At 36.7% G+C, this 27,009-nt stretch overlaps 1 protein-coding gene across 3 annotated transcripts in view; it reads right to left on the minus strand.

Annotated features, from left to right (window-relative positions):
• EML5 (EMAP like 5) overlaps positions 1-26,687 on the minus strand; it is a 98,559-nt gene extending 71,872 nt beyond the window's left edge. For 2 of the 3 annotated variants that reach the window (XM_077783994.2, XM_085580627.1), the window contains exons 1-5: positions 26,255-26,686; positions 7,067-7,226; positions 4,578-4,676; positions 3,945-4,013; positions 3,662-3,847 (exon numbers count right to left, since the gene is read on the minus strand). In XM_077783994.2, the coding sequence (XP_077640120.1) occupies positions 3,662-3,847; positions 3,945-4,013; positions 4,578-4,676; positions 7,067-7,226; positions 26,255-26,451 (711 nt within the window). In that variant the 5' untranslated portion in view covers positions 26,452-26,686. Of the gene's footprint in view, positions 1-3,661; positions 3,848-3,944; positions 4,014-4,577; positions 4,677-7,066; positions 7,227-26,254 lie in introns of all 3 variants that reach the window. The other variant, XM_085580628.1, reaches the window with a different exon arrangement.
• Between the last annotated feature and the right edge of the window lie 322 nt (positions 26,688-27,009).

Raw genomic sequence — 27,009 nt, forward strand, 5'->3', positions numbered from 1 at the left:
ATCTTCCTGTCTAACAAATCATCCAGGAAACAGTTTAAAAATGTGCATACTACTATAAAAATTTAATGCAGTTGTCCATATAACTCCCTTTGGCTAAAAAAAGTGAACAGTTACCTTTGAAACCAATGACTAGCCTAAGCAGCAGGAGAAAATACTGCATGACTTAATGTGTTGGTACATGATACCAGTTTAAAACCATTCATTTAAGTTCATTATATTGTTTCCATCTATATTTAATTAGTATCCAGCCAACTGACATAGGCGTGCAATGGTTTTAACAGAGTGCCTGTTATTTAACCTCAAGCTTGTTATTTAACCTCAGTTTCTGACATCAATCCACACAACTTTAAAGTGTACCTCTGAAAGACTATCTCAAAATTAATTATTCATCTGCTGAGAAAGCGTCTTATGTACATTTACTATGCAAGACAAAAGCATAGCATACAAGAATCTTTAAAACACACAGTGTTTTAACTAAGCATACAATTTTGTTTTAATATCCAAGTAACATCTTGTATATATCTTAATAGTCATGGACTATAAGAACATATAAAGTGGTTAGTGGAAGATTCTATAATCTGTTCTTTGCACTGGTACACAAATGAGACAACTAGTTTTTTTTGGTTTTGGGTTTTTTTTGTGTTTGTATTTTTTTTTTTTATTAGTCAAGGTATTTATTTACTTTCCAGAACCAGATCCATCACCTACAAATAACCTCATGGAGTATTACCATGGTCAGTGAATTTACACATGCTTTCATGTTATTGTTTTCTTTCCCCCCTTTAAAATTTTCATTACTAGGATTAATATTTAGGAGGCAAATCTGGAATTGAAGTTTCCCATTGTTATCCATTGTTCCCTGCACATGAACTCTGTGCCTTTACTCCTAAACCCTGCTCATTTCCTTCTTTTCCTACATTTCATTCCTACTTCTATTTCAAGTGAACTCCCTAATCGTCTTCCAACTCTTATGTGCTTTCAACTTTTTGTTTCTATTCAAACTCAGATGGAAATCTGCAGGAAACTCTACTTCCCTCTCTGTTAGTATTGCTATGACAGAAACCAGATAATATGTCTGAATGAAGAAGTCTTATTTTGCTTGTTAAAGTTGCTCTCTGTTTCCTTGGTTGCTCATAATGGGAGACCATGCCTTATTTTTCACATTGAATTATTCTTAAAATGAAAAATGTCTTTTCAGATAGGGCAACCACAACAAAGAGAACCAACCTTTGAAAAGAACAGGTTTTCTATATTAATAGAGACAATGTCTTAATAATAACTTAATAAATCTGGGGTTGCACTATTCTCCACATCACTAACGTGCTTTAGAAACTGTTTTCCAGTATCTCAGAGATCTGCTGTTTATGCAGCAAGAAAAGAATGGTATTTATGCAAATAATGAGACATTTTCCATCAACAAGGTTGCAGTCTACATCACACCTGTTGAGGAGTAATGAGGCAGGACAATGAACAGGTATGCAGGGATGACAATTCAAACACTAGCACACTGAAGAGAAATTTGTATCAGTTCCCTACTACGTGCACACCATTCCTTCAACAATATACATACACCATACATCATGTTTGCACTTCCATTTCCTTTGGACAAGAAGGACATAATTTATCATTTATAAAATTAAGTACATTAATTTATTAAATTAAGTAGGCACAAAATATCATTATATTATTTTAGTATGGCTGAAGAGACACTGTCATTTCAAGTTTCCATATGGTGGACTTAGAGTAGTCTGTCAATATTATCCTTTAAAATAATTTTTAATTGAAAAACAAGGTTTCATTTTGCAGGAAAAAAGTTTCCATGTTTTATTGGGTTTTTTCCCCTAAAGTCCATGAGATTTGTAGTAACTCTAATCTCTTGTAAAAATGAATTTCAAAGACATGAACAAGTGTTCCCACTTAATTTTCAGAACTGCAAAGTACCAGTCCATTGAGCCTAGATGACAGAGGCAAAAATAGAAGGCTAGATGAGACCTACTCCAAGGTCATCTGAGCTCTGTTGATTGATGTTACTCAAGATAAGGATGCTACTGCACTTCAAAGTTGATCTTATGGTCAACTCAGAACTGACATAGCACATAAGGGAATGGAGCAACAAGCTCTCATCATCTTATGTTTATCAGTTGGCATTTTATACTTAAACAGCTCAAAAGCACTGCATCATTCTGAGAAATAAACTGTTGCAAGTCTAAATAGTCCAAGTAACAATTATGTTAATATGCAGGACAGCTGTCTCCTACAGATCAACAGGATAGGAGAATATTTTGGCATCAGTTTTCAACAGGAGAAAGTACAATCTTTCCTCTGGGAATCGAGATCTGCATATGCAGTGTCCAATCATCTCAGGAAAACACAGAAAACAGCAGAACGATATTGAACACATTTTATGAAAACTGAAACAGATCTGAAGTTATGGAGCAAGCATAACTCCACACCATAAATTCCTCCTCATAATTCCTGATTCATAATTTGGGCCCTCTTGAATATATTTTATATTTCTACAGATGCATACAGGACAGTATGCTTCTCTGGGTTTATCTGTATTTTTTTTAAATTTATATATACATACACTTCTATGTAGATAAAGAAATCTCAAATGCAAAATATAGTCTGGGATATGTTTCACACACAGATGTTCTTCATAACTTTATCTTTGTTCATAACCAGAGACAGCGTCATTATACAACTGACAGAATAAGCACTCCAATCACTTTTGAATTAGTTCATTCAACAAGCCACAGTCATCCTGAATGTGCATTTCTAAATCTTTGGTAAACCAAGAGTCTGCCTGCCACAACTGACTGCAATCTCTCCCACACACATAACATTCATCGCTTTGTCCCCTCCATTCTACCTGATTAAATCAGAGTGACTCTTATACTTCAGTTACAAATGTCAGGCCACCCAGCCCAACAGGCCAATTAATCAAACACATTCTTACAAGCAAGAATCATTTACTGGTAATAATTTTATCTACAATTTCAAAGCTGCCATATCAGAACTCATATGCTTGTTTTTTTCACACCATGTTATATTGCTAAGATTGGAACTTCAAACATTATCAAGAAGGTACAATGCTTTTCAAAACAAAAATTAACATTCAACCAGCAAATCATACAGCTTCATGAAGTGCACTTAGCAGTTTCATGTTTCATAGGTTAAACCATCCAGAAACTGGTTGGCTTTGTTTTTAAGTGATACTTGGACAATTAGAACTCATATCCTGCATATTAACAATTGAGAGATAATGAGGATTTTCACAATTTAGTATGCACAAATCAACATGCAAACCAAAAAGTAGGTTTTTTTGCTGCCTACTTTAATCACAAACCCATATGTTTTAAAATAACATGGAAAATGTAATTAAAATATACACAGCAAAATTATAATAACTTTTTATTCATAGAAAACATTTCAATTAAAGGAAAATATTACCAAACACTTTGGAAAATGTTTGTTAAACTTTCACTGACATGTCTTCATGTTTCAAATCTGTATACTGCTCTAAAAAAATATTCCAGTATGACATCCTGAGTATCATTGAAACCATTTAGAAACACAGACAAGGTGACCTTGCGTTGCTCTTTCCGGCTTTCCAGAAATCTACTTAACATTCAGTATTAATTTAGAAAGAGATACTTACAGCATGTGCTCCCTGTATTGTCCGTACAAGGTTGATTCCTTTCCATACATAAATATCTCCATTCAGTGCACCAGAATACGTCACTTCGTCCCTTGCACAGGCGAGGCACAAGATAGTCTGGAGATCACCAGTCTTGCCAAAGACACCACGTTTTGGGGTCAAGGAATTGCCACACAAGCTCCAGAACTGCAACATGAAGTGATTTAGAAATGGCTATTTTGCTTAATGCCTTATAATATTAGCGCAGCTTGACTATTTTATGAATGATGAGTTATTTCATTACCTTGATGTGTTTTACACCACAGCTGACAAGCTTGTTTGGCTGATATAAATCCCAAGAAATATCAAATATCTGCAAAAAAACCCCAAAGGATGTCAACAGAGATGGCCTTTCTAGCACAGGACAGTTAAAACATTAAAAACTTCTAGCAAACTAACATGGAGTCTGAAATGTTTTAAATGGATCTATTGGAAAGACTTTTTTATCCTCGCATTCCATACTGAAATTTCAGTATATACCAAATATAATTCTGTCTTTTTTTTTCCCTAGAGTAATTAAAACACATGATAAAACAGCATTAAGGTTCATTTACAGACTAGAAAAATCTAAGCAATTATTTGCATTTTGATTTCCCATATGGGGATTAGGGTCTAAGAAGTACATTAATTCTGCACTTCTATATATTTTCAGTCTCAACAAACCATATACAAATAAATATTGAGTTACACATTTTATTCTAGAACTAAATCCACACATTTAAAATATCTTCACGTCTTTATGCATATCAACTTTTAGACAAATTCAGTTTCTAAAACAAATTGGGTTTTGTTCAGACAGAGGTCTAGGACATATATACAGACATGGTTTCATGAACTACAATGACACTGATGCTCAGACTATTTAGTTTGTACTTACTCTGTCTGTATGACCAGGAGCCATTGATAACAACTTTCCTTTTCTCCAGTCCCATACACAAACTGTGTTTTTCGAATCCAAACCAACCGAGACCAAACGCTAAAAGTGTCCAAATTAAACAAATAAAAATAACTCAATATATTAATGAAATCTAAAGCCATTATTTTGAATTAGTTACCAAAAACGTGTAACTTATTTCAGATAGAAGCAATAGCTCCATTTTGATATAGAAGAAAACATAAGCTATATTTTACACCAAAGCTTACAAAGATGCATATTTTCAGGTACAACATTAAGATAAAGATCTTCTTAGATAACAACGTATTTCTGATCAATAAAGTTTAATAGATATATATAAAATTATATATGGCACACACGGCAAGCTGTGGTCAGGAGACACTTGCAAAAAAAGGAATAATCACTGAACTTAATGAAACTGTATGTGTTTACCTTTAATTACATGTAACTTGCAGAATTTAGGATTTCTTTTATAAGTCAAGAGATACAAAGAAAAAATATTTCTTCAATCTTCTTGAAAACAAACAAAAGATCAAAAACAATTAAACATTTTAAAAGTCTTTTGTTTGATTCTTCAAGACACATATGAGTAAATATTTCTTTCCAAATCCTTTCTCAAACCAAAATTTAAAAGGACCCAAACATAATTTCATGAAGTGTTTATTGTTCAAAAAGAGCTTGAAGCCATTTACACTGTAAAATGAGGATGGAAAAAAAGATTATTCAAAAAGTCAAGAAAAATAGAATTTTTAGATCTTCCTGTGCTTTGCAGCCTGTCTTGTCTTGACTGTGAAGACACCTTGCACAGATTTCTTGACACAAATGATTGACTAAACCAGCCACTTCTATTCTATCTCTTAACCAGTCAAAATGCTATTTTTCCTATAGAAATTCTCAACAGAAAGAGTAACAGGACTGAATTTAAAAAAAAAAAAAAAAAAAAGCTGAGTGACTTAGCTTAATTTTTAAAGAAAATTAGTATTTTTGTTCCATTTTTGCATGAATTGTGACATTTTGACATTGATATATGGAATTTTTCATATCTTTTGGGCAAAGATTTTCACTGTTCAGCAGTTAATACTTACGCACATTGAAGAAAAATTTAGTTTCAATTTCTACATTGATTATTCAGTGACTCTGTAAAAGCAAAAACAAACTCCAAACTTGAATTGTAATCATTTCTCCCAAAGACAGAAACCTATTCCAAATAACAGACTTCCTTTACTGTCTGAAAAGCTCCAAGATTATGAGAATAAAAATAAACAAGTTAAGTACAAATTCTACCCAGGCTTCCTATTTATTAATACTACAAAATCTAACCTTTCTATTCCATCTTTGAAACGTCAGGGTATTTAAATCTTAATTTGATGTATCTTGACCTTAAATTATGAAGGCCATTCAAGTGAGTGAGTGACACGAGTTTACACAATAAGTAGAAATTATATTCCAGAAAGAAGCTGACTCTAGAACCTGACTGCCTGAATAGTGAGAGGTCATTTCAAGGAACTCAGAACTTTCCTACAACAATTACAACATGTTTTAACAGAAACAAGTTACTGGTAGGCTTTTCTTCCTGTTCAAGAGAAAACATGTCCTCTTGTTACCCTCTTAAGGACAGCAACTGGTCTCTACAATACATCCTCACTTGAGAAAACAGCAGTAACTACCAGGCACTGACCTTTTTAGCAAGCAAAAGAAGCTGAGCATAGAGCTAAATCTGAGTATCGCATTGCAAGGCTGAGTGGGAAGGAAAAGAAGTGTTTCATAGACCAGGAAAGCACATCTCCAGAAAGGATTTTCTCAGCTAATACCTTTTCAGTTGTTACCTAACATGTAAATATAACCATTACATTTTCTATTTCTAAAACATCAGTCAAAACAAACTCTTTACTTAGAGGAACTAGTGCCTGGTAAAAACAATTTCCCTTATAGGTAGCAGCTCTGAGACAAATTTACTACTCAGAAAATGTTCAAAAGCCACAAAATTATAATCCAATGAAACCTTCTTCTTGACTCTTAGACACAGAATACATGAGTCTGAACAAACAATCAAAATGTGGAGAGCCACCAGTGAGTGCAAAATATGTGACAGAGAAGGGATAGTGCCTGAAGGAGTCCAAGATGAGTAACACAAGAGGGCTACCAATCACTCTGTGATAAGACATGCCCCTGCACAGGGGAAGTCCAATGTCTCCAGTTATTTGGTCTAACTCTGAACTGTGGCCCTCAGACCACAAGAACCTTCCTACCACCTCATCTCTATTCAAAAAGCTTTTGAAGTTATAATTTTCTTCTCAAATGTAAATATTTGGCATTCATTAGTAATGCAACTTGATCTTCCTCAACTTGAGAATAAGCAAATAGAACCTGAGAAAACACACTGCCTTTTTAAAAAAAACAACTATGTGACAAGATTTCTAATAGATAAATAATTTATTCAAGTGTTTGAAAAAAGAATATTAATTACATACCTGACCATCTAAATCAAAGGCCAAGCAAGCAATACCATGTGTGTGAACATCTTTCAGAACAGACACAGTTTGTACAGTGTATGAATCCCACACACAGATGTATGGTTCCTTCCCAACTTGACCTGTTGCCACCAACACACGTTCAGGATGCAAAGCAAGGCTGCCAAAAAAAAAAAATATAAAATATTTGTGCATGAAACTCTGGTATTTGCCTAGTTAGTTGCATTATTTTTTTTTTCCCTTAAGAATTATTTTACAATATTTTCCTATGGATACTAGATAATAAAAAGTCATTTTGTATCGCAGACTCCACAGAAGCTGTGAAATTCTAAATATAGTACATACCAACATGTTTCTTGAATTTAGCCTTCAAAAGCCTTCTACATTTAAATTAGTTGCAAAATAGTCAATAATTGTCTGTTCCAAAAGTGGTTGCTGAATTTAGTCAGATTTTCATACACTGAGAGAAATACCTCTCTTCCTTTGTATTTCTTAAAACTTAAAATACAAACAATGGAAAACAGAAGTTGGTGTTATCTATCCACACATCAATCATCAATGGAGAGAGATGCACATCTCCAGAAGTTCTTTATTCACACAGTATTTGATGTCCTTTTGATGAGAGGGCAGCTTTCCAGAGCTGTCTCTCTGCTGATTGTACAGCAACCCAAAGCACGACTAGCTTAGACTAGAGGCAATGACTACACTTCAGATGACTGAACCTGAGAGCAATTAAGATTATCTTAAATGTCATAATTTTAATATAGAACAATTGGGAATAAATGGTTTTGAATAATTATTAACTCTCCACATTTTGAATATTGTAGAGAATTTTATTATAACTTGTATTTCAGTCTTTCAGAGTGCACTTGAGGTTCATCAGAACTGTTTTGCTAAATCTGGGACCAAGCTAGAAAACATTCTAGTCAGCAAGATACTTCTTTGTTTTGCTTATGCCAGGAAGCTGTATGGGAGAACACGAGGTCTGAGGACTCAGATTTCATAATACAGAAAAATAAGAATATATTCTAATAGAAACCCAAACAAACTACTTGATCACATTGCATACATACTAGGTACAGCAGTCCAGAATGATGTAGAAATACCATATAGAAGTCAGGAAGACATAATTTCTAAAGCTGGCTGTTTAATTTGGCTAAAAAATTTCCAAGCTTGATGAATGCCAGGTTAATGTATGATCTTGAGAGACTAGTGGACAGAATCACTAACAACACACGGGAAGCATATTTATCTTCTCAAAATTATTTGGGAAGGAGAAAGGTTGAGCACTCCGCAAAAGTAAAATGATCTTTAACTTGAACACAGGTTTTGATAAAGTTCAAAGGCTGGAGACAAGGGAAGTCTATAAATATAAACAAAACCAGCAAGGTTAAAGCTAACTAGGAAATTACCAGAAAAATGTTATGATTCAAAAGATATATACATTTTCCATATACAGAAAGAGCAAGAGGAAATCACATTAGAAGATGCTTAATATTTTATGAAGCTAAATTACAGTACACAATACAATTCTATATTTTTTTCTGTTTTAAAAGAGCAGTTCAGTTTGTTGATATTGCTTGACAAATTCCACATACAAAACTGAGCAGAGTTCCTAACTTCAAAGTTGAAATGCCCTGAAAAAAAGCCCTGAACCTTTCCATTTTGCAATGGGAATTTCTGCTCTTGGCTACTCCCTGTTACCCTCAGCACCAGGATAAAGTAACCACTATTTCCCTACTTTGATTCACAACATTTCCAAAGTTGTTTATTTAGTTGTTCCCTTCTTGTTTATTTGACAGAGCAACTTCACAATTAAAAAACATTTCAGAAAGGAGCTGGCAGCAAAACTTCCCACATTTCAATTCAGTTCTGCCACCTAATCCTGACTAACACCTGCACATCTCCCAAGCACACAAAGGCAGATGGTGTACTCACAGGACAAAGGAAAAACATCTGGAGGGAAAGAAAATGCTGCATCCAAAATCATCTATTTTTTTAGAATGGCACCACAGAAAGGGTGCAATTAGACCAAATAGACAAGAAAGAAATTTGAAAAGGGAAGTGAAAAAAATAAGCAAGAAAAAAGAGACAGAAACTAAGAGGAAAATAGAAAAACACAGCAGTCTCATGTCTGATTCCCCACCTTTTCAATCCTGTCCTGATCTTTGCTACAAGTGCACAGACAAGCAAAAACCACACCACAAGTACAACAAAACTCTCACTGTAGCTGTATGGACACACATACATGCAAAAGCAGCCCCACACCACACCTTATAAAACAAGTTATAGCAACCAAAAATTAGCTCTGTATGTTTTTAACTAAAGCCTAGAGTCTTTAGAGAAACACAATGCATCAGAGATGGAAGGGACAACAGTAAGGGCACCAGCAAGGGAAAGGAGAACATTGTCCTCAGCCCAAGCATTCCAACTCATTTCATTCAAATAATATTAGGTGAATGCAGAGAAGGTTTCCTCTATTTCTAATTAATAAATGGCAAGTAACAGCTAATAGCAGGATCACAGTATTAGTTCTTTCTACATCACAATACAAAATACTGGCTTAAACAACTGAGCTCGAATTCTGCCTTGACATAGGATAATAATGCAGCACAAATTAAGATCCAGAGTCTGTATTTTAAACACAACAGACAACACTGTAGAATTACCAACATCCTTCCCCTATCACTTCAGTCTCTATAGTAAACTGCTAATACCTTTTCTAGACAGTCATTGAAAGAAGAAGAAAATAAATGTGCAATAAATATTTTAAGACAGCAAGCTCTTTTAAAAAATGTAAATATGGTGAGTTTCAGGGAAACTATTTAGCAAAGCTGTTAGCAGTGGCTGAAGAAACACCTACCTGAAAATTCTTTTTCATGTCTTTTCTTAGAGACCAAGGAGTGAAGGACAACTTAAAGTACTACCTCTAAGTATTCTATCTCACAGGTTGTCAGAGCAGATGAAAAAGAGAAGCATGGAAAAAGTCAAAGGACTACTGCTTCTGTTACCAACACTAAACAAAGTAACTACTACACATATTTACATCATTTTGATATGAGACATGTATGATAAGACAATGTTTTTTCCTTAGTAATCAAGTCTTAGCTATTATTAATCCCATGAGGAACCATGCAGAATTATGGATTTGAAAATTTTGGGTCCTCATGAAAAATCAAGGATTAGATTCCAATTTACACAATATGGTGACTCTTTTCAGTTCTTTCGTTGGACTATGAGTGATCAAACAATCCCTATAAGCATAGCAATCAATACAAAAATACAATATCTTGATCTAACTCATATGGATGCTTCTCTAGAGTAGAAGCATCAATACAAGTCACATACTTGAGAATGTTCATTGTTAGCCCTGAGCAAAACACTTTAAATCGCTTCCTAGTGCACACAGAAAGAGCTTAATTAGAATGGGTGCCCAGAAACAAATAACAATAAACACTTTCCATACACAGACTATAGGAACTTGTGGGTGTGATGCAGTTAACGGGATCAAACAATGAGTTTGAGCTCTCTCTGGGTTCTCTGGGTATGACTCAACACATCTCTGTTGAGGGGTTAAAAACATACCACTATTGGGATGGTATCTGCAATAGCTGCTTGCCATTCATCCATTCAGTTCCTGAGATCAGGCAGAAAAGTATGGGTATGGTTCAGCTCTAAAGGCAGCTCTCAAATCTGTTAGTGTGGGACTTGTGGGCTTAGGTACAGTCCCCCACAAATATTCTCTTGCATTTTTTTTTTAGGGAGAAGGAAGAGATTGCTTAGTGGCATAAGAAGCTCTGCGCTCAGAAGAAAAGGACACATATTCCCTTTATAGCACTCAGAAGGAGAGAATTCCCTCTACTATCCTGTTAATGAGAGCTGGTATGACCTATCCAGGTTAGACTGCTGCAAGAAACTGTGCTTGCATCTAGCTCAAACTGCTAGACTGTAAACTGGTGCTTGATTTCTCTCCTTGTCCTTGAAGGATGACTAAGCTGATGAATGAGATACTGATGCTTGTCCAGAAAAGGAAACAGATATACCTAATGAGAAGTTCCTTCTTGTTTGCCTCCGGCCTATCTGACCTGGGCTCTGCCACAACAGATGTTAGATCTAATGTAGTAACATGTAACATATGTAAGAACATGTCCAAAAGGCAAACGTTATAATGAAAAAAGCCAGTATTAAGCTAACAAACTGTTAAGTCAAATTAATTTTTAAATTGACCCTAGAACTTGGCACTTTCTCAGAAGGGTTCAGAAACAGAAAATTAAAAAAACTTGTCTGTCACTATTGCAACAAACGAAATAGCTGGACTTACAGTGAACTGAGGTTTCCACTGCTATGCCTGAATGACAGGTCTTTTCCTAGCCAGATACTCAAATTGGGCTGAAATGCAGTAGTAGAGTTTTAGCAGCATACTGAAAAGAGATGTGTTTCTCACTTTAGTACATTCAAGCTCCTCTTTTTAATGCATTCAGGAAAGGTTCTTTCTCCCTTTCAGAGCAATATGTAATCATTCCCCAGCATTTTGTCCAGATGCATGGTCAAGATGGATCAAGATGGTAGAAGATCTAATGTTAGGTTATTATATTAAATACTAATGGCAGCCAATGAAAAAACAAATAAACCCTGTTCATGTTGTGTCTGCATGGAATGAGACTACAGACATGGCCAAGACCCTACAATTTGTGTGATGTTTGAAGTGGCAGGGGATTCTGAAGGAGAATAGTCAATAATAAACTACTTAATAATAAAAGAAATTAAGATTCCTTTTCATCTTTACTTGGTTTGTGCTGAGCATTAGCAGGCATTGATTAATACAGACAAGCTGCAGACAAGGATACAGTATTAAAGATGATGTTTCCTTAGCAACAATATTGGATGAAAATCCAAGAATATATTCATGTGACTACTCCTGAGCTTCATAAAACTAGGGCACCAGTAAAAATGCACAAAAGAATACTGCAGTAAAGTAACAGCATCTCAGATATCTATTAATTAAGAGTTAATTTCAAGTGTGAAATTGCTTCTATGCTTAAATAAAGCAAAATATTTTCATGATATGCTTACAGACATTTTACATACATTCGAGAATATTTTCTTATTTGCTGTAATTTATTCATATTTTCAAGAAAGAATAATAGGGGAAGCTACAAACCATTTCTGTCATACTGTTTAAGATCTTAAAGCAGAAAGAGCTGCAATCAGCAAACATCTCTCATCAAAGTTTAAACAGATCAAGTCAGAACACACTTATTTTCCATAGACAAAAAAAAAGCAGTATTCATCATGGAGCACCACTGCCAGCCTTCCACACAGTTATTGCCCCAGAGCCAATAATGTCAACTATAGCTTTCTGAAACTTCCTTAAATTGCACAAGTGTCCAACTTCAAAGTAAGAGAGGCTGAAGTGGAGATAAGGACAGTGAACTCAAACTGTATGTTGGTCCTTCCCAGCTGCAGTTTATCTCATTACCATTCCATATTTTCTCCTATTGGATCTGAATGTTTTTAGATTAACAAGAAATATTTATAAACAACCCAGAGACTCCTAAAGATTGCTTTGGGCTTCTATTTGTTCCTGAACTCCAAGGAGGAGGCAAAAATAAAAAGAGATGTACTTCAAAGAGAAGGAAAGAGTCAGAGAGTGACTAAAATTCCCAAATCATCAAATATGAGAACTGAGTAAAATATTCTGGGAACCATATGCCCCTATATGAAGATGTCAATTTTTTTCTTGCATTGTCATATCCTCCACTGCTGAGGAAGAGATTAGCTTCAGCTTTCTGTTAAGTCCTCATCTCTAGAAAAATGATTAAAAATAAAGATACTCCCCTTCTTTTCAAATACGAATGATTTTGCCAATGCCATAAGGAGAACTCATGCTTTGACTGAGTGGGGTTGCTGGATTTTCACAAATTCTACATGATTGTGACAATTTAATCACCAGGTTTTCGCAATCTGAGGAACAAAATTATTTTCTAATATGTCCCTTGAAAAAGAAGACTTTACATGTTTACATGTAAATAATAAAAATTATTTACATGTTCCTAGCTAAAAAATCTTCTCACATGAAAGTTATCATATACTCCAGATTCATTTGGAGATAAATTTGCTAAGATAAATGTCCTGTTATTCTTTAATAGCTGTTCATATTAAAGAACTGGTGGTACAATAATCGGACATACTAGACCCTGAAAGTAAGAAAGAATCCCACCTAAAAAAAATCCAACTGTGTTCTTTCCTTACAAGACAATGCACAGACTTGACAAATTATTTAAACCATTATTACATATTAAGTGTCAAACATGACTCCCCTAGAATTAGCAGCAAGGGGCCAAAAAAAAAAAAAAAAACAAAACCAAAAAAAAACCAAAAAAAAAAAAAAAGAGAGAAAAGGAAATAGAAAGTGCAAGATCTGTGGAGAGAACACAGTGCAATCAGCTGTCAGTAACTTAGGAGGCAGTGTAGCTGTTCAGCTCCTTTGGGTCAGTAGATTTGATGACCCAAAGGAGATCCTGTAACAAATCAGGAAGTACTAGTAAATGACTTGGTTAGTATTTGTCAGCCACAAAGTTAGAAAGCAGTCCTTTGCTCCTGAACACTTGTGGTGAAAAGCAAACAAACCTACAAAATAATCACAGATTAAAAAAAAAAAAAAAAAGCAGATTAAAATTAAAGTGGAAATATCTATTTCCCATTTTAGCCAGTTGATAGCAAACTATTTTGCTAAAGATTATCATGCCATAGTCACTTAATTATGGGGAAACTGAGACAAACATGTCTATAAAATATGAACAGAATTTATTTCAAATAAATTTTGTAATGAAATACAACCTAGAAAGTGAAACTAAACAGCAAAACTTCTTATCAAATTTAAAATTACTCATTTTTCAGTGCACAAAGACTCATTCCATTACTGAGTTAGAAATCGAAAGAATAAATTATTTAAGGTCAAAGAAGCATTTACTCCAAATTCTTTAGCCAAGACCATTTCAAAAGTTACTTTTCAAAGGATGGTTATTTTCGATGCTTCTAACCATACATTAACTTAATAAACTTGATTGACATACAAAATTTTCTTGTTTCTAAATCTTTCACTACTACTAAAACCCTTTGAACATCCTTTTACCCATTCATTACAATTTGCTTCTTCTCTACAAGATTTACAACAGTTTTTAACCACTACATTAACATTCCATCTATTACTTTTAAAATTTATACTAGATCTTCTAGTATCACACAGAAAACAAAAATCACAGCATGTATAATTTTCTTTCATATTTCTGAACAAGTACATTAAACAGCAATTCAGTCTTTTCTCCTGTGGGAGATAATGAAACAGTAATGAAAATCTCTCCATGTGCAAGAACTTATCATCTGAATATTTGAGTGGAGTCACAGAATAACAAGTGACAATTTTTGAAAAGTTCTTATTTTACACAGAAAGATTATCCTGACAAAATTAGCAGTTGGCTTAATGTAAGGACTGGTGGGAAGAAGGCAGTGGCAGAGCTGCTATTGAAAAAAGCTGAGATAAGCACAACATCCATTCTGGGCTTCAATTGACTGTACTTCATTACCAACCAAAGAAGGTTTAGAGCAGAAGAAAACACTATCTTGCCAGCCCTGGACACTGCAGATACACTAGATTTCTTCAGGAGTTCTTGAGTTTATCAGGCCCACAGATGTTCTGCAAGTGTTTGACACTTTTCCTACTGAAAAAAGTCAAGGATATCTCTACTTGTCACAAATTGACCATCCCAGCATCTAACTTTACACGCAGAAAAGTGAAAGGAACCAGGATACCACTTAAAATTGGGACAACAGCTGAGCTCTTGTTTAAAAAAAAAAAAAAAAAAAAAAGTCATAGAAGCCACAAAAGTATTTACACAAAAGACCATCTCCTGAAACAAACAAAATACCCACATGTACCAGAACCATAAGTAAACAGGAAAGAAGCATAGGAAAACTAGACAATATTAAAGGGTCTCAGAAGTCAATGTGTAGCTTGGTAGGCAATGAAAGACGTCGCCCATGTGGACTCACAAATTAATCACTGAAAACCAATAAAAAGGAGAATATGGGTAAAGAGCATTCATGTGTAACTTTTTCAAGAAAATCAAATCTTCTGCTTAAAAACTATGTTTATCTCAAGAATACTGATTCAGTTGACTAATCCCAAAGAGAAGTGTAACATAATGTAATACTCATTCTTACAGGCATATGCTGTAACCTGCAAAAGACAAAACCAGGACTATTTATAAATTATTACTGAATAATGTTTCAAAGGCTATTCATTTTTGTGGTATTAATTTGTATGGCAGAAGAAACAGCAATTGAAAAAGCAGTAAGCAAAAGAGGAACCTGTAACTAAAAAACACAAATATGATCTAAAGTGCAACCTTGATCTAAAAAAAAAAAACCCAAACCAAACATTTACCAGTTCTTCAAATATTTATTTCCTCAAGCACTCCAGAAGGCTTTTTCACTTAAAATGTCATGCTCTCCACAATAACTCTTCAGGCAATTTCCAAATGCTGTCAGATGCCTTGTCTTGATCTAAGATAAAGCATCATTCACCTTGCTTGCTCTTGTAGAGGGATTATAAGCATGGAACAGGGATTAACACAGTTCTAAAAGTCAGGAGAAGGTTTATAGTGTTGCCAGCTAACCAAAACATAGAATTAATCCACTCATTCTGCATGCAAGCTGTCTTGATAAAATGGAGACATCTCACCACCACGACTAAATCAAGCATTTTATTTACATGTAATTTTATGCCAAATATCTTATCAATATGCTTCATATGAAGCCAAAGGAAGTTTAAGGTGTAATACTTTCTATAGTCAACAGAATATAAAAGGCAAATGAAAGAGCTCCCTAAATGTAATCTGTCACCAATGTGCCTAAACCACCAGTGGGAGCATTACTGCAGGTGTGTGTAGAGCTGATCATTTTGTTCACACTGCCATTATTCTCTCCAGTTATGCCACTCACTCTCTGGACATATTTCTCTCAATTCTTGAAGTCAAACCCCAAAAAAGGAGCCTCTAAAAATATTTGTCAAATATGACCCTGTGAATATTTGAACAATTAGAAGTTGGACGTTACTGTTAGACTAGAAGATTTCATTTTGGGATGGGTTTTGTGGGATTTTTATGGAATTTTGGGTTTTTTTGCTAAAATGGCATGTGCTTTTAAAGCAAAATAATCAAACTGACCTTTACATACAGTTATGAGTCTTGATCCATCCTGTCTGCAGCCCAAAGCAATAGGCACTAGAAAGGAATTCCTCTGAAAAAACTTGGAAGATCAAGCAGTGAAATGAAATTAGAAATCTGTGAAAAATGATTCGAAGGATTGTTCACTGTATTTTCTGAAGTAATATCAAAATACCCAAGGCTTTCATAGAAGAATAAGCATCAGGCACCATCTTACAGAACTTATTCAAAAGAAAAGGAGTCTAGCAGGAAGCCTCTCAACAGTAATGAGAATTCCCAGTTAAAGGAAAGTCTTTTGCAACTAGGTTGAGAACAACTACTCTGAAGAAAAGATACAGTATTTGGAGATTCAATAATGCAGCTAGATAAAATAACAAGGAACACTGCTTTTCTAACTGAAGTGGCCTCACAAAGACATCTTGCTTTAAATGCAGAATAGTAGTGGTGTTATCAGATGGTGCACACGCTGGAAGTCTTTGTGGTTTCTATCTTTTGCAATATAAAAGATAGGCATCATAAAACTGGCTTAAAAATTCAATCATAGCTTTTGCTACCAATAGTTAAAGCAATCTTGTCTGATTCTGACCTTTTTTGTGCAAATAAAGCACTGCATTTTCAAAGTCTATTACCATGACAATAGCTACCAGCTATATACTATTACTACGTAATAGCTAACAGCAATGCAAATAATGATAACTGGCTATTTCTTGTAGAAGTGGAAATCTTTTGTAGCCAGTGGAGTAACCAGAGCAATCTGTGCCCTAATGAAGGAGATTTGTCTGTATCTATAACATTCTGTAAGGTGCTTCACAGTTACACCAAGGGAAATTCATACCACACCAAATGATACACCAGAATCTCACTAGGCAAAATATCTTCACTACATGTATTTTGAAGCCACCATTCAACACTATCTAGGTCAAACACTCAACCAAATTATTAAGATTGTTATGGGAGCTTTCACACTCTGCTACCTAAGTTTAAGGAAAATTACAGCTTTATTTTTCTTTTCAAGATATTTCAAGTGCCCAGTAGCTTTACTTACCATGTGAACATAGCAAAACCAATAGCTTATGTCAAGTCAAAAAAATCTACTGTGAATAAAACTATTTCTTCAATCATAATATAAAAGCATTATAATTTATCTTAACAAATCTAAATTTTAATGTCAGCATATGACTAATCTTTATCTGTACAAATTAGACACCTTTGCCACTTTTATGAATAATATTTTTTTTTTCCTTTGAAGCTATTGATGCTAAGCAAAAGTGCTGTCCTACAGCACAAATACAACTTTATAAGTTGTATAATAATATTTTGAAAAACTAGGTAAACTACATCTTGAAGCAAAAAAAACCCCTTGAGATATTATAAAACGTAAGACTAAAATCTATGGATTTTTCATCAGCTTAATGTCAGTGTCAGCTTAAACTTCAAAAACTCCAAAATGTAGATGACATAAAACCAGAAACATCTTTTTGCAATTATTTCAAGTTCCGTTTCAAGCACACATCTTTTTTAAAAAGACTACAATGCTTGTGTTATTAATTACAGTAAAAGCTAAACTAATTTTTTTATATGTCATACAGAACATGTACATTACAGTTTTCAATCTAAAAAAATTAGAGGGAGATGAAATAATCAACAGTTCAAAATTTTTGAAAGATGCTAAGTTAGTGCCTATCACTACCATAATAACACTGCAAACACAGTTAACCCTATAAAGCTGTTTAAAAAACAGTCTGGAACACAACCTACTTTCCTCCCTATATGAAGAGAATGACTAACATATAGAGCCATTGGAAACACAGGTAAGCAGAAACATAACTTCTTTGACTGCAATCTGGAAAAATGAAAAGATTAGAGCAGACCTCAACATTTCTGCAGAAATACTTCAAAATTTTTAGGCATCAAACATTATCAAGCTTTTGGTTACATTTAATGTTCTTCTCAGACATTGTCCTAGAGCCTCATGTTGTTGCAATAGTTCTGAGAAAAAGACCCAACTACCAAATCAAGAAAAGCATTTTCTACAGCACCAAGACATTTTCCCATTTAAGTATTGACCTGACCTGACCTTGCCTGTGCACGCTGACAGAATCAGATCAGAAGGTGATGTGACTGCTGGCTATGAAAAGCACAATGCATGAAAGCAAGCTCCTAAGCCTAGCTCCTTGCTGTCTTGATCTACTTTAATAAACTTCTAGGATGTTTTAAATGTTCAGTTCTGGTTGGATATTTTTGGTATTTCTATTCATGTTGTTTTTATTAGGAAAAATAAAGTTCTTAAAGGCATCCAAGTGTATTAAACAACAGGCTTATTCTAGTCTCACTTCAAACTGAATCCAGGGAAGTTTTTATTCAGTATTCCTAAAATATTTTCATTTTATCAAACCAAATCAAATAATTTTTTTCTTTTAAAAGATGATGTACAAAACTCTAGGTAAAAAAAAAAAAAATAATGATGTGTCAACATGAAATCATAAAAACATCTTTCAGACAGCATAACGTGTTCCAGAACATGTCTACAACTATCAAGAAAACTTGGTTTTCCTGAGGGAGAAGGTAAATCATTGTCTTTCATCTCTCCCTCTGATCTGTGTAAGATATGCATCCAAATGTTCCCTTCAGACTTTTAAACCTTTGACAATTTGAGACCACTTGGCATGAAAAGCTGGAAAGAGCTTTGCCCTTGTGAAGCACAGTATAAAATGGTCAGCAGGGTAATTATCTCACCTTGTCCTAGCAATTGCTTCTGCTGTAAGAAATGCCATTTTGACTGATAGACAAAAGATACTGAAGCTGGAGGCTTATAGGAGGACTGCTTAGATTAATTATGACATAATTTAGGTTTTAAGTCATGACTTCTTTCATGGAGGGAAATAAACTGAGTATGCTCAAAAATATCATCTGGAGATGGTAAAGTGAGTTGATTTATCTTTGGTATAAACAAAAAAATAAAAAATGACACCACATAAGCCCAAAGAATAAGCTAAGGAGAATATGCGATTTTTCAGCTGGAAATATAAACTTTCTGGGGAAAAAGAGAAACAATTTCCAAAAAATATATTCAGAAAAGAAAAATGTCTTAATGACTTATTAACAAAATGCAATGGCTTGGTGATTTAGCTTGGTGATTTAACTTGCTGAAGTGATTTGGTGCCTGTATGTCACCTCTCAGAATGGTACATCACATGACTTCAACATTACATTGCTTTCATCCTTTGAAACAAGATTGTGGTTTCCTCATCAAGCCTGAATGCAGAATGAAAGCAGGAACCTACCAGCACACACCCCAAAGCTCACTCTTTGCTACAGAAAATATTATTAAAGGCATTTCGTTTCACAGTAAACATTCTATTGCATACCAAAATCCCATGATCTATCAAGAAAAATATTTTTTAATTATTTCCTTAATTAGATTTACATTAAAATATTTTTATTTGCATTTGCACGTGGGAAGAAAGTAATAAATAATGTTTGTAGTCAAAACACTGAAACTTTCAAATTGAACCACCAATTCTGGAAACACCTATTGTTCAGCATGGCACTACAGATTTTATTTTTGGTTGGAAAGTCACTTTATTTATCACTGAGCACCACTGAGAAGAGCTTGGATCCATCTATCTTCACATTTTGCTTCATCTATTTATTATATACATTGATCAGATGCACTCTGAGCCTTCTCCTCCCTGGGCCAAGTGGTCCCAGCTCTCTCAGCCTCTCATCAGGAGAGATGGTCAAGATTCTTATTCATCTTTGTGGCCCTTCACTGGACCCTCTTTAGTAGTTCCTTATGTCTCTTGTCCTGAGGAGCCCCGAATTGCACACAGTACTCCAGGGGCAGCCCCACCAGCTGAGTCAAGGGGAAATACAAGACACAAGAGGTTACACATGATTATTAGAAATTTTTTCCTTATGTGGCAACCTAGTATTCATTCCGTTACATTCCCGAAATCCAAAATACACAACTAATCATTAAATTCCTTGTGAAAATTCATTGATCTGCTGCCAAACCGATTAATAGAACTTCACCTGACAAAATTCAGTAGCCATGCTTAGTATCCATTCCTTAACATTTGTGCTTGACTGTCATCTGGAGTTAGATCAGGAGCATACATCATTTATCCCAAACAAGAACAAGACAATAAACCTGTCAGGAGACACCCCAACATTCAATTGCTTCAAATGTTTGTTGAGGTTTTTTGAGAACTCTTAAGGTGTCAGACTACTGGGGGAACACAAAACATGGAAAGAAAATAACTTCCCTCTACATTCTTGTGAAACCTGTTTAAAAGTCCAACAGCAGGTCATCCAAAGTCATAACAAGGCATAGTTAATAAGAAGAGAGGGTGAGGACAAGATCTGTTGCCATTCAAAACTAGGATGTGACCAATCATTGCACTGCTAGAATTTCTGCTTGCAGAAATTCCCCAGCTGACAGCCACACAGAAGAAAGCTGGACCTGCCTCCCAGAGAGCATTATCTAGGAGCAGTCTTAGAAAGCAGCTGGCAGACTCCAACAATTTCTTAGATGTTTACAGTTAGACTAACACTCAGAGTGTGACAATAAATAGATAAATCAGAGTTGGCACACAGCATCAACACCAGAGAGCAGAGATTATTTTAGTGGTTTTGATTTTCACTAGCACCTAAGAAATGTTGACACTAAAATGAAATGGTTTATTTTGCCTTGGAATACAGGAATAAAATCATAGTGTTTCAGGCAGGACACTAAGTTGAAATTTGAAATATAAAATGATGACAGTCTTAAATAAAGTGTAAGAAAAGGTCACAGTTTAGTGGCCAGAGGTTTGGCTGCTTGTTTTTATTCATTTGGAATCAAAGTTCAGGTAATTCCTAGAGTTCACAGCAACAAGAAAAAATTGTCTTAAGAAAAGCCATGATTTAGACAAATTATTTTGTTGGAAAGAGCCAAACTGTGTCTCTGTGAAAATAGAAACAAATGCTTTGCCATTCTTTCTACCTGTCTTGCATATACCTCTGCTCTCTGCAAACATGCAATTTACCTCTCTACAGTCTTGGATACAGAGGGGCACAAAGGGGGAAAAGGAGCAAGTTTTAACTAAACAGCGAGTACAGCCATTCATTTCTCCTCTGTCTTTATAGCATGGTATTGGTTAGTTTCTGGAACTAGAACACCTAATAGTAAAGAATTTCAATGTTTTCTGAATAACTTTTTAAGTTATATTTGCCCTACACTGTGTGAGTCCTGGGGCAGATGATGCATGATTTCTTTCCCTCAACTCAGTCCAAGACAAGGAAAAATATACAGACTTCAGACAAGAAAGGAAATTAACTTCTTAGACACAGCCTAGAGTTGCTCAACAGCGGAGCCATAAATGCCATTATCAGCAGAGATTCAGGAGTTCTTACTAGCATAAAATGTGCCAGCTACTACCTTAAGCAATAAAACCTAAATGTACCACAAGCATCTTAATCAAGTAGTCACAGTGATAAAGTTCTAGGAAGAATATACAAAAGCACTATTATTTGCCAGCTAGCTCACATAATGGATATTAAAAAAAAAAAGTAGGACAGAGATAACAACTCTTCCTCATTTGTTTCCTTCTGATAGAGAAACATAATTCCTCTTCTTTCTGTGACTGGCAGAGTTGTATGGTTGTTTTGTGTCAGCATAAAGGTAATGGTGCAAAAGGAGAATAACAAATAAGTGCTAAAGTTTGAAATCAAGAACAGACATAATGGAAAGCAGAATATAAAGTTTTCCCAAGTCTATGAAAGCTCTCAAATAGATGCACTCGCTTAACCCTATGTTTTGATTTTATTTTTTTAATAGCACAATAGATGGCAGATGAAAAGTTAATTCCCAGTAAAATTCCAGTATTTTGAAGCCAAAAAAAAAGATGGTCATGGGGCTAGAAGTATGGAAAGGAAGGGAAGGAATGAAAGGAAGGGAGAGAATGGAGGGGGGAAAAAGCATCAAAAGGAAAAATTATTCTATAAGTCACCTTGGACCATGTCAGCGGTCTCCTTACAGCACATCAGCATAGAGAATTGTTCTAATGACATCAAAGGCTTTTGCCAGTAAACAGCCATTTAAAAAGGTGGATAAGTTCTGGGTTTCCAATCTTCTCGTATCGAAAAAGTAAAATACATAAATATGCTTTAGCTAGCCCAGACAAAAAAGGAGTCTCAACGTGAGCATGAGTTTTACAGTACAACAAGTTAATACTCTGAGGGGGGATCTTCTGAAATCTTGATTCAAATCAGATTTAAATACAATCCCCCTACGGTGTCTCTGAAATGGGAAGATTGGCCAACACTAAAAACTCTATGATCCTCTAAACCAATACAATTATGGAAAGAACAAAGACCTAAGCTGAACACACCAAGATTCTGTTTCTTCCTTGACTACCAGAAAGCAAACCATTCTACAGATCACAAGCTAGTTTGGTGATGCATGAAATCCTAGAGAACACACACTTGAAACCAGTAGCTTTGTAGAATAACTTTTCATTCAGTATTAGTATCTCCTACATGTACACAGCCAAGGTTGGACAGGAGAACTTCCACAAACACAGCAGACATCCAAGTAATGCTGCTGGCAAAAGATCACCTGAGATATCATGTACAAGATTTTTCTCCTTATTTACCCCTGAAAATATAAGAAACTCAGTTAACTGCACTCCCAAAATTTGCAAATTTCCAAAGCCTTTCTGCATATGATGCTTTCCACAAGTGTTTGCATACATTCCTGGACCTTAATCGTAAAAATATGCAAATGAGCAAGAAATGGGAGACAAGTAAGATTGAAAACATGTAACTGTATCCTCCAGAATAGTGAGTGAGTTCTGGAAAATAATTCTTAGAAGATAGTAAAAGAAAAAAAACAAAACAAAACAAAAAACAAAACAAAAAAAAAAACCAAACAAACAAACAAACAAAAAAAACACCAAAAAAACAGAAACACAAACAAACCACCAAAACAGACTAATAAAAGATGTTTGAAATTATAGTAGTTATCCTCTTCTAGTCCAAAAGAATTTTCAATAGATCTGAGGGACAAAACACTGCAAGAGCGCTCTCTTACTTTTACTGTACATTAACTGAGGCTAAGGGGTTTGGGGTGTGGACACCATGATAATAAAATTAAGATTAGACATTTATTATGAAAACAAATCATGTTAAAATACCTAATCATATTTAAAAAATCTTACAGCAGGCTTAGAGAGTTTCATTTAACAAAAGCAGGCAAAACTTCAAAGCAGAACCAAAACTAACTGCTAGTGTTAGAAATTTCCAATGGAAAATGTCCTATGACTGTCCATTACTCCAATACTGTTTTCTACTACTAAATAAATAGTCTCTGACTTAAGAGCTGCAGTTCCTCTCTCCTGATGGATGTTTACAATTACAATGTCACCCAAAGAATGCTAACAATATAAAAGTTCTCATAATGAAGAGTACTAATAATATCACCATGTAGTGAGCAATATTTATGCTTAGCCCTTGTAGCTATGGAGCTAGGCTCATGAAAGTTTGATTCTTTAAATACATAAGATTTTCAGACTCCAGGACTGCTTTCACAAATTAGATCCCATACTTGTAAAAAGACACTTAATCTTCCCATTGCTTTCACTAAAAAATCCCAAATACCTCAGCATTCAGACAGTATTTGCTGAGACTGTTAGAACACAAAATATATTAATTCTCTTCCAATACAACAGTTGAGTTTACCTTCAGAGAAAAAATTTAGTAACACTGATTATTATGTAATCCCATTTTTGCACCTGCTTTTTGGGCTTTGGGTTTTGTTGTTTGTTTGTTTGTTTTTAAAAATATTTGACCTTCCTATGTCTCCTTTAAGTATTAAAAACGAACACGTTTGGATACCCAAGTTTAAGCAACAGAAGTGTAAGGTGACATTTAAATGGTACCACATTGCATTTTAGAGAAAGTAGCAAGTGAAAGACTTATCAATGCAAGACTAATCATACTATTAGAAATACCACACTGCTTTTAAATCAAGCATTCTTCTTCAAGCATACTAATATTTCTGTATAGCTTTTGCATTTAAGAAAAAAGCAAAATTCTAACTGCATCCTTATCATACTTAAAATTATATTCTCACATCAAGAAAATTCAGAGAAGGAGAAACTATTATATTTGAATGGGCCAAAGTACATACACAAATCAAAGTACATACACAAACCAGACATACTATTTCTCTCCAGTTAGCTGATTTATAGCAGATTTTGTTTGTTTTTGTAGGTTTTTTTTGTTTACTACTATTCTAAACAATTCTGTCACATTTTAGCCAAATGTAGCACGCTGTACCAAAACTGAGAGAGACTGAGCAAGAAACTGTTACCACATGGAAAAAAAATGGTTGTAGCTCCAACCATTTAATTCTTATGCTACAAGGAGTTCTACTGAAACAAACAGTGTCATTCGGAAGCACTCATGAATACATGGTATTAAATGTGTAATATTACACTGCCGCGACCTTAGAACGAGCAGCGAGCCACCCCTTCCTTAGCACAATAGCAAGGCGCAGATCTGGATTTCCCGCAGCACCTGACATCACAGGTGGCTAGCAGTTCTTAAGAAAATAGTTTTTCCCGGATTAAAGTGAGAATGTTAAAACATTAAGCAGTGCAAATAATAGTGATTTAAACTCCTGACTCAACACCCCTAGCACAACACTCAACTGTGGTACATTAACTACGTTTTCTTCACATATTTAGCAGCAAGGAGAAACATACTACGGAACTGACACCCTTCTTAGGAACATTCACAGTCATACTTCAGAGCTATTTAAATTTCTTCTAAAAGATTTAAACAAAGGAAAAAAGTAGCCATTATGACCAAGTTTTCTAGTGTGCCTAAAAGCTTAAATAAAAGACACAGCATCTATTCTGCTCTCTACAGGCAATACCTGTTACTCCTGAGTAACACAGAGGTATGCCTTGGAGCACTAAGCATCATAAAAACAAATTCCGTGCTGTAAAACATACAACAGACCTATAAAAGTATCTAGTGCTAGCTCTTACTCCATCAGGAAGACCAAAGAAATCGAATTTAAAATCCATCGGCAATGACACCTACTGTAAGGAAAAAGATTGATGACTCAGGCTTACATCTGCCCTTCATACTCCTCAAATTCTCTCACTGATCTCACAACACTAGGCTTACAAAAGCATCCTTGGAGTGGAACGGCGTATAAGAAATCATACCAGCACACTTCTTTTGCAACATCAGTTTGTAATTAATTTTTTTAATGGACTCAGCACCAGGGTAACATTCCCGGCCAAGTGAACTACTGAGCTGCAGAAGAAGCCTCAACTTCTCAAGAAAGGTTGTTCTTTTAAGATCACCCTTAAAGTTGCGCGAGTTACAGGCAGGCCACTAATTCCCCATGTAATCGTCGCGTTTTAAACAGCAGACAAAGGTCTACCTGCTACAGATTAACCTCCTCCGCAGCCGAGCGCTCCGGGAACGCACGCGATTAATGCTTCTCCTCCCGCCGGCCCTTTGACATTCAGGGCCGGCCGGGGACCGAGCGGCGACCCTCGGGCTGCCGCGCCGGGCACGGGAGCCCGTACGAGTTTCGGCACCGCACACCGGCGGCAGTGGGGGCACACAACACGCCTGATTAAATCCGACAGCTAAAAGCCATTCCAGGCTGTTTCTACCCACGGCGAAGCCCGGGCGGGGGGGGGCGGTGAGGAAGCGCTGCCTGTCCTTGATGTATTGCGGTCCGATCCCCGGATCCCCACAGCACCGGCGGGACGCGCATCACCGGCGCTGCCCGGGACGGCACCCGGGGCAGGCGGCGCTGGGGAATACTCGCGCCCCGCTTCAGGGGAAAGGGAGGAGCGAGCCGGGGACGAGCCGGGCTGCGGGGCCGGGACGGCCGGAGCGGGTCGGAGCCCGCGGCGGGATGCGGCCCGCGGGCGCGCGGCGCCGGCGGTACCTGATGATGTCGTCCTGGTGCCCCAGGTAGAATTTCTGCCGGTGCTCCCGGGGGCTGTAGACCACGCCGACCCCCGCCACGAAGTAGACTATCTCTTTGGCGGCCGTGTAGTAGAGGTTGTTGCGGCACTGATGACCCCGGTAGCCGTAGACCCATTCCAGCCGCAGGTGGCAGCTCGGCGCGCTCCGGTCAGCCATGTCCACCCGCCCCCGCCAGCCGGGTACGGCTCGCTCCCGCCGGAGACTCCGCGGGAAGGGGGCGAAGGGCCGGCCGCCCCCTCCGCTCGGCTGGGTGCCCGCCGCGCTAATCCCTGCCCGCCGACATGGATGCCCGCCGCCGCCGCTCGTCCGCCGCCGCCGCCTCACAGAGGGCGCCGCCGCCCGAGCGCGCCTCGCCGCCCCGCGCCGCCAGACATGGCTGCGCTGAGACACCGCCCGGGACGCGGAGCGAGGGCGCGGCGCCGCTCCGGCCCCCCCGCGCCCGGATGCGCCTGCGCCAAGGGCGGCGCCGTCAGCGGCCGGGCGGGCCCGGCGGCCGCGGGGGGCCCGGGCGGCGGGGGCGGCGCTGAGAGCCGGCGGGGACCGAGCGGGGACCGGGCGGGGACCGAGCGGGGACCGGGCGGGGACCGGCCACCGAGCGGGGACCGAGCGGGGACAGGCCACCGAGCGGTGGCGGCGAGCGGGCAGACGGGCGGGAATACGCTTCACCACCTCGCGCTGTGGCGTGTCGCGGGGCTTTTCTAGATTTACCTTTTT

Source organism: Lonchura striata, chromosome 5, assembly GCF_050655825.1.
Source record: "Lonchura striata isolate lonStrDom1 chromosome 5, ASM5065582v1, whole genome shotgun sequence".
Classification (NCBI taxonomy): Eukaryota; Metazoa; Chordata; class Aves; order Passeriformes; family Estrildidae; genus Lonchura; species Lonchura striata.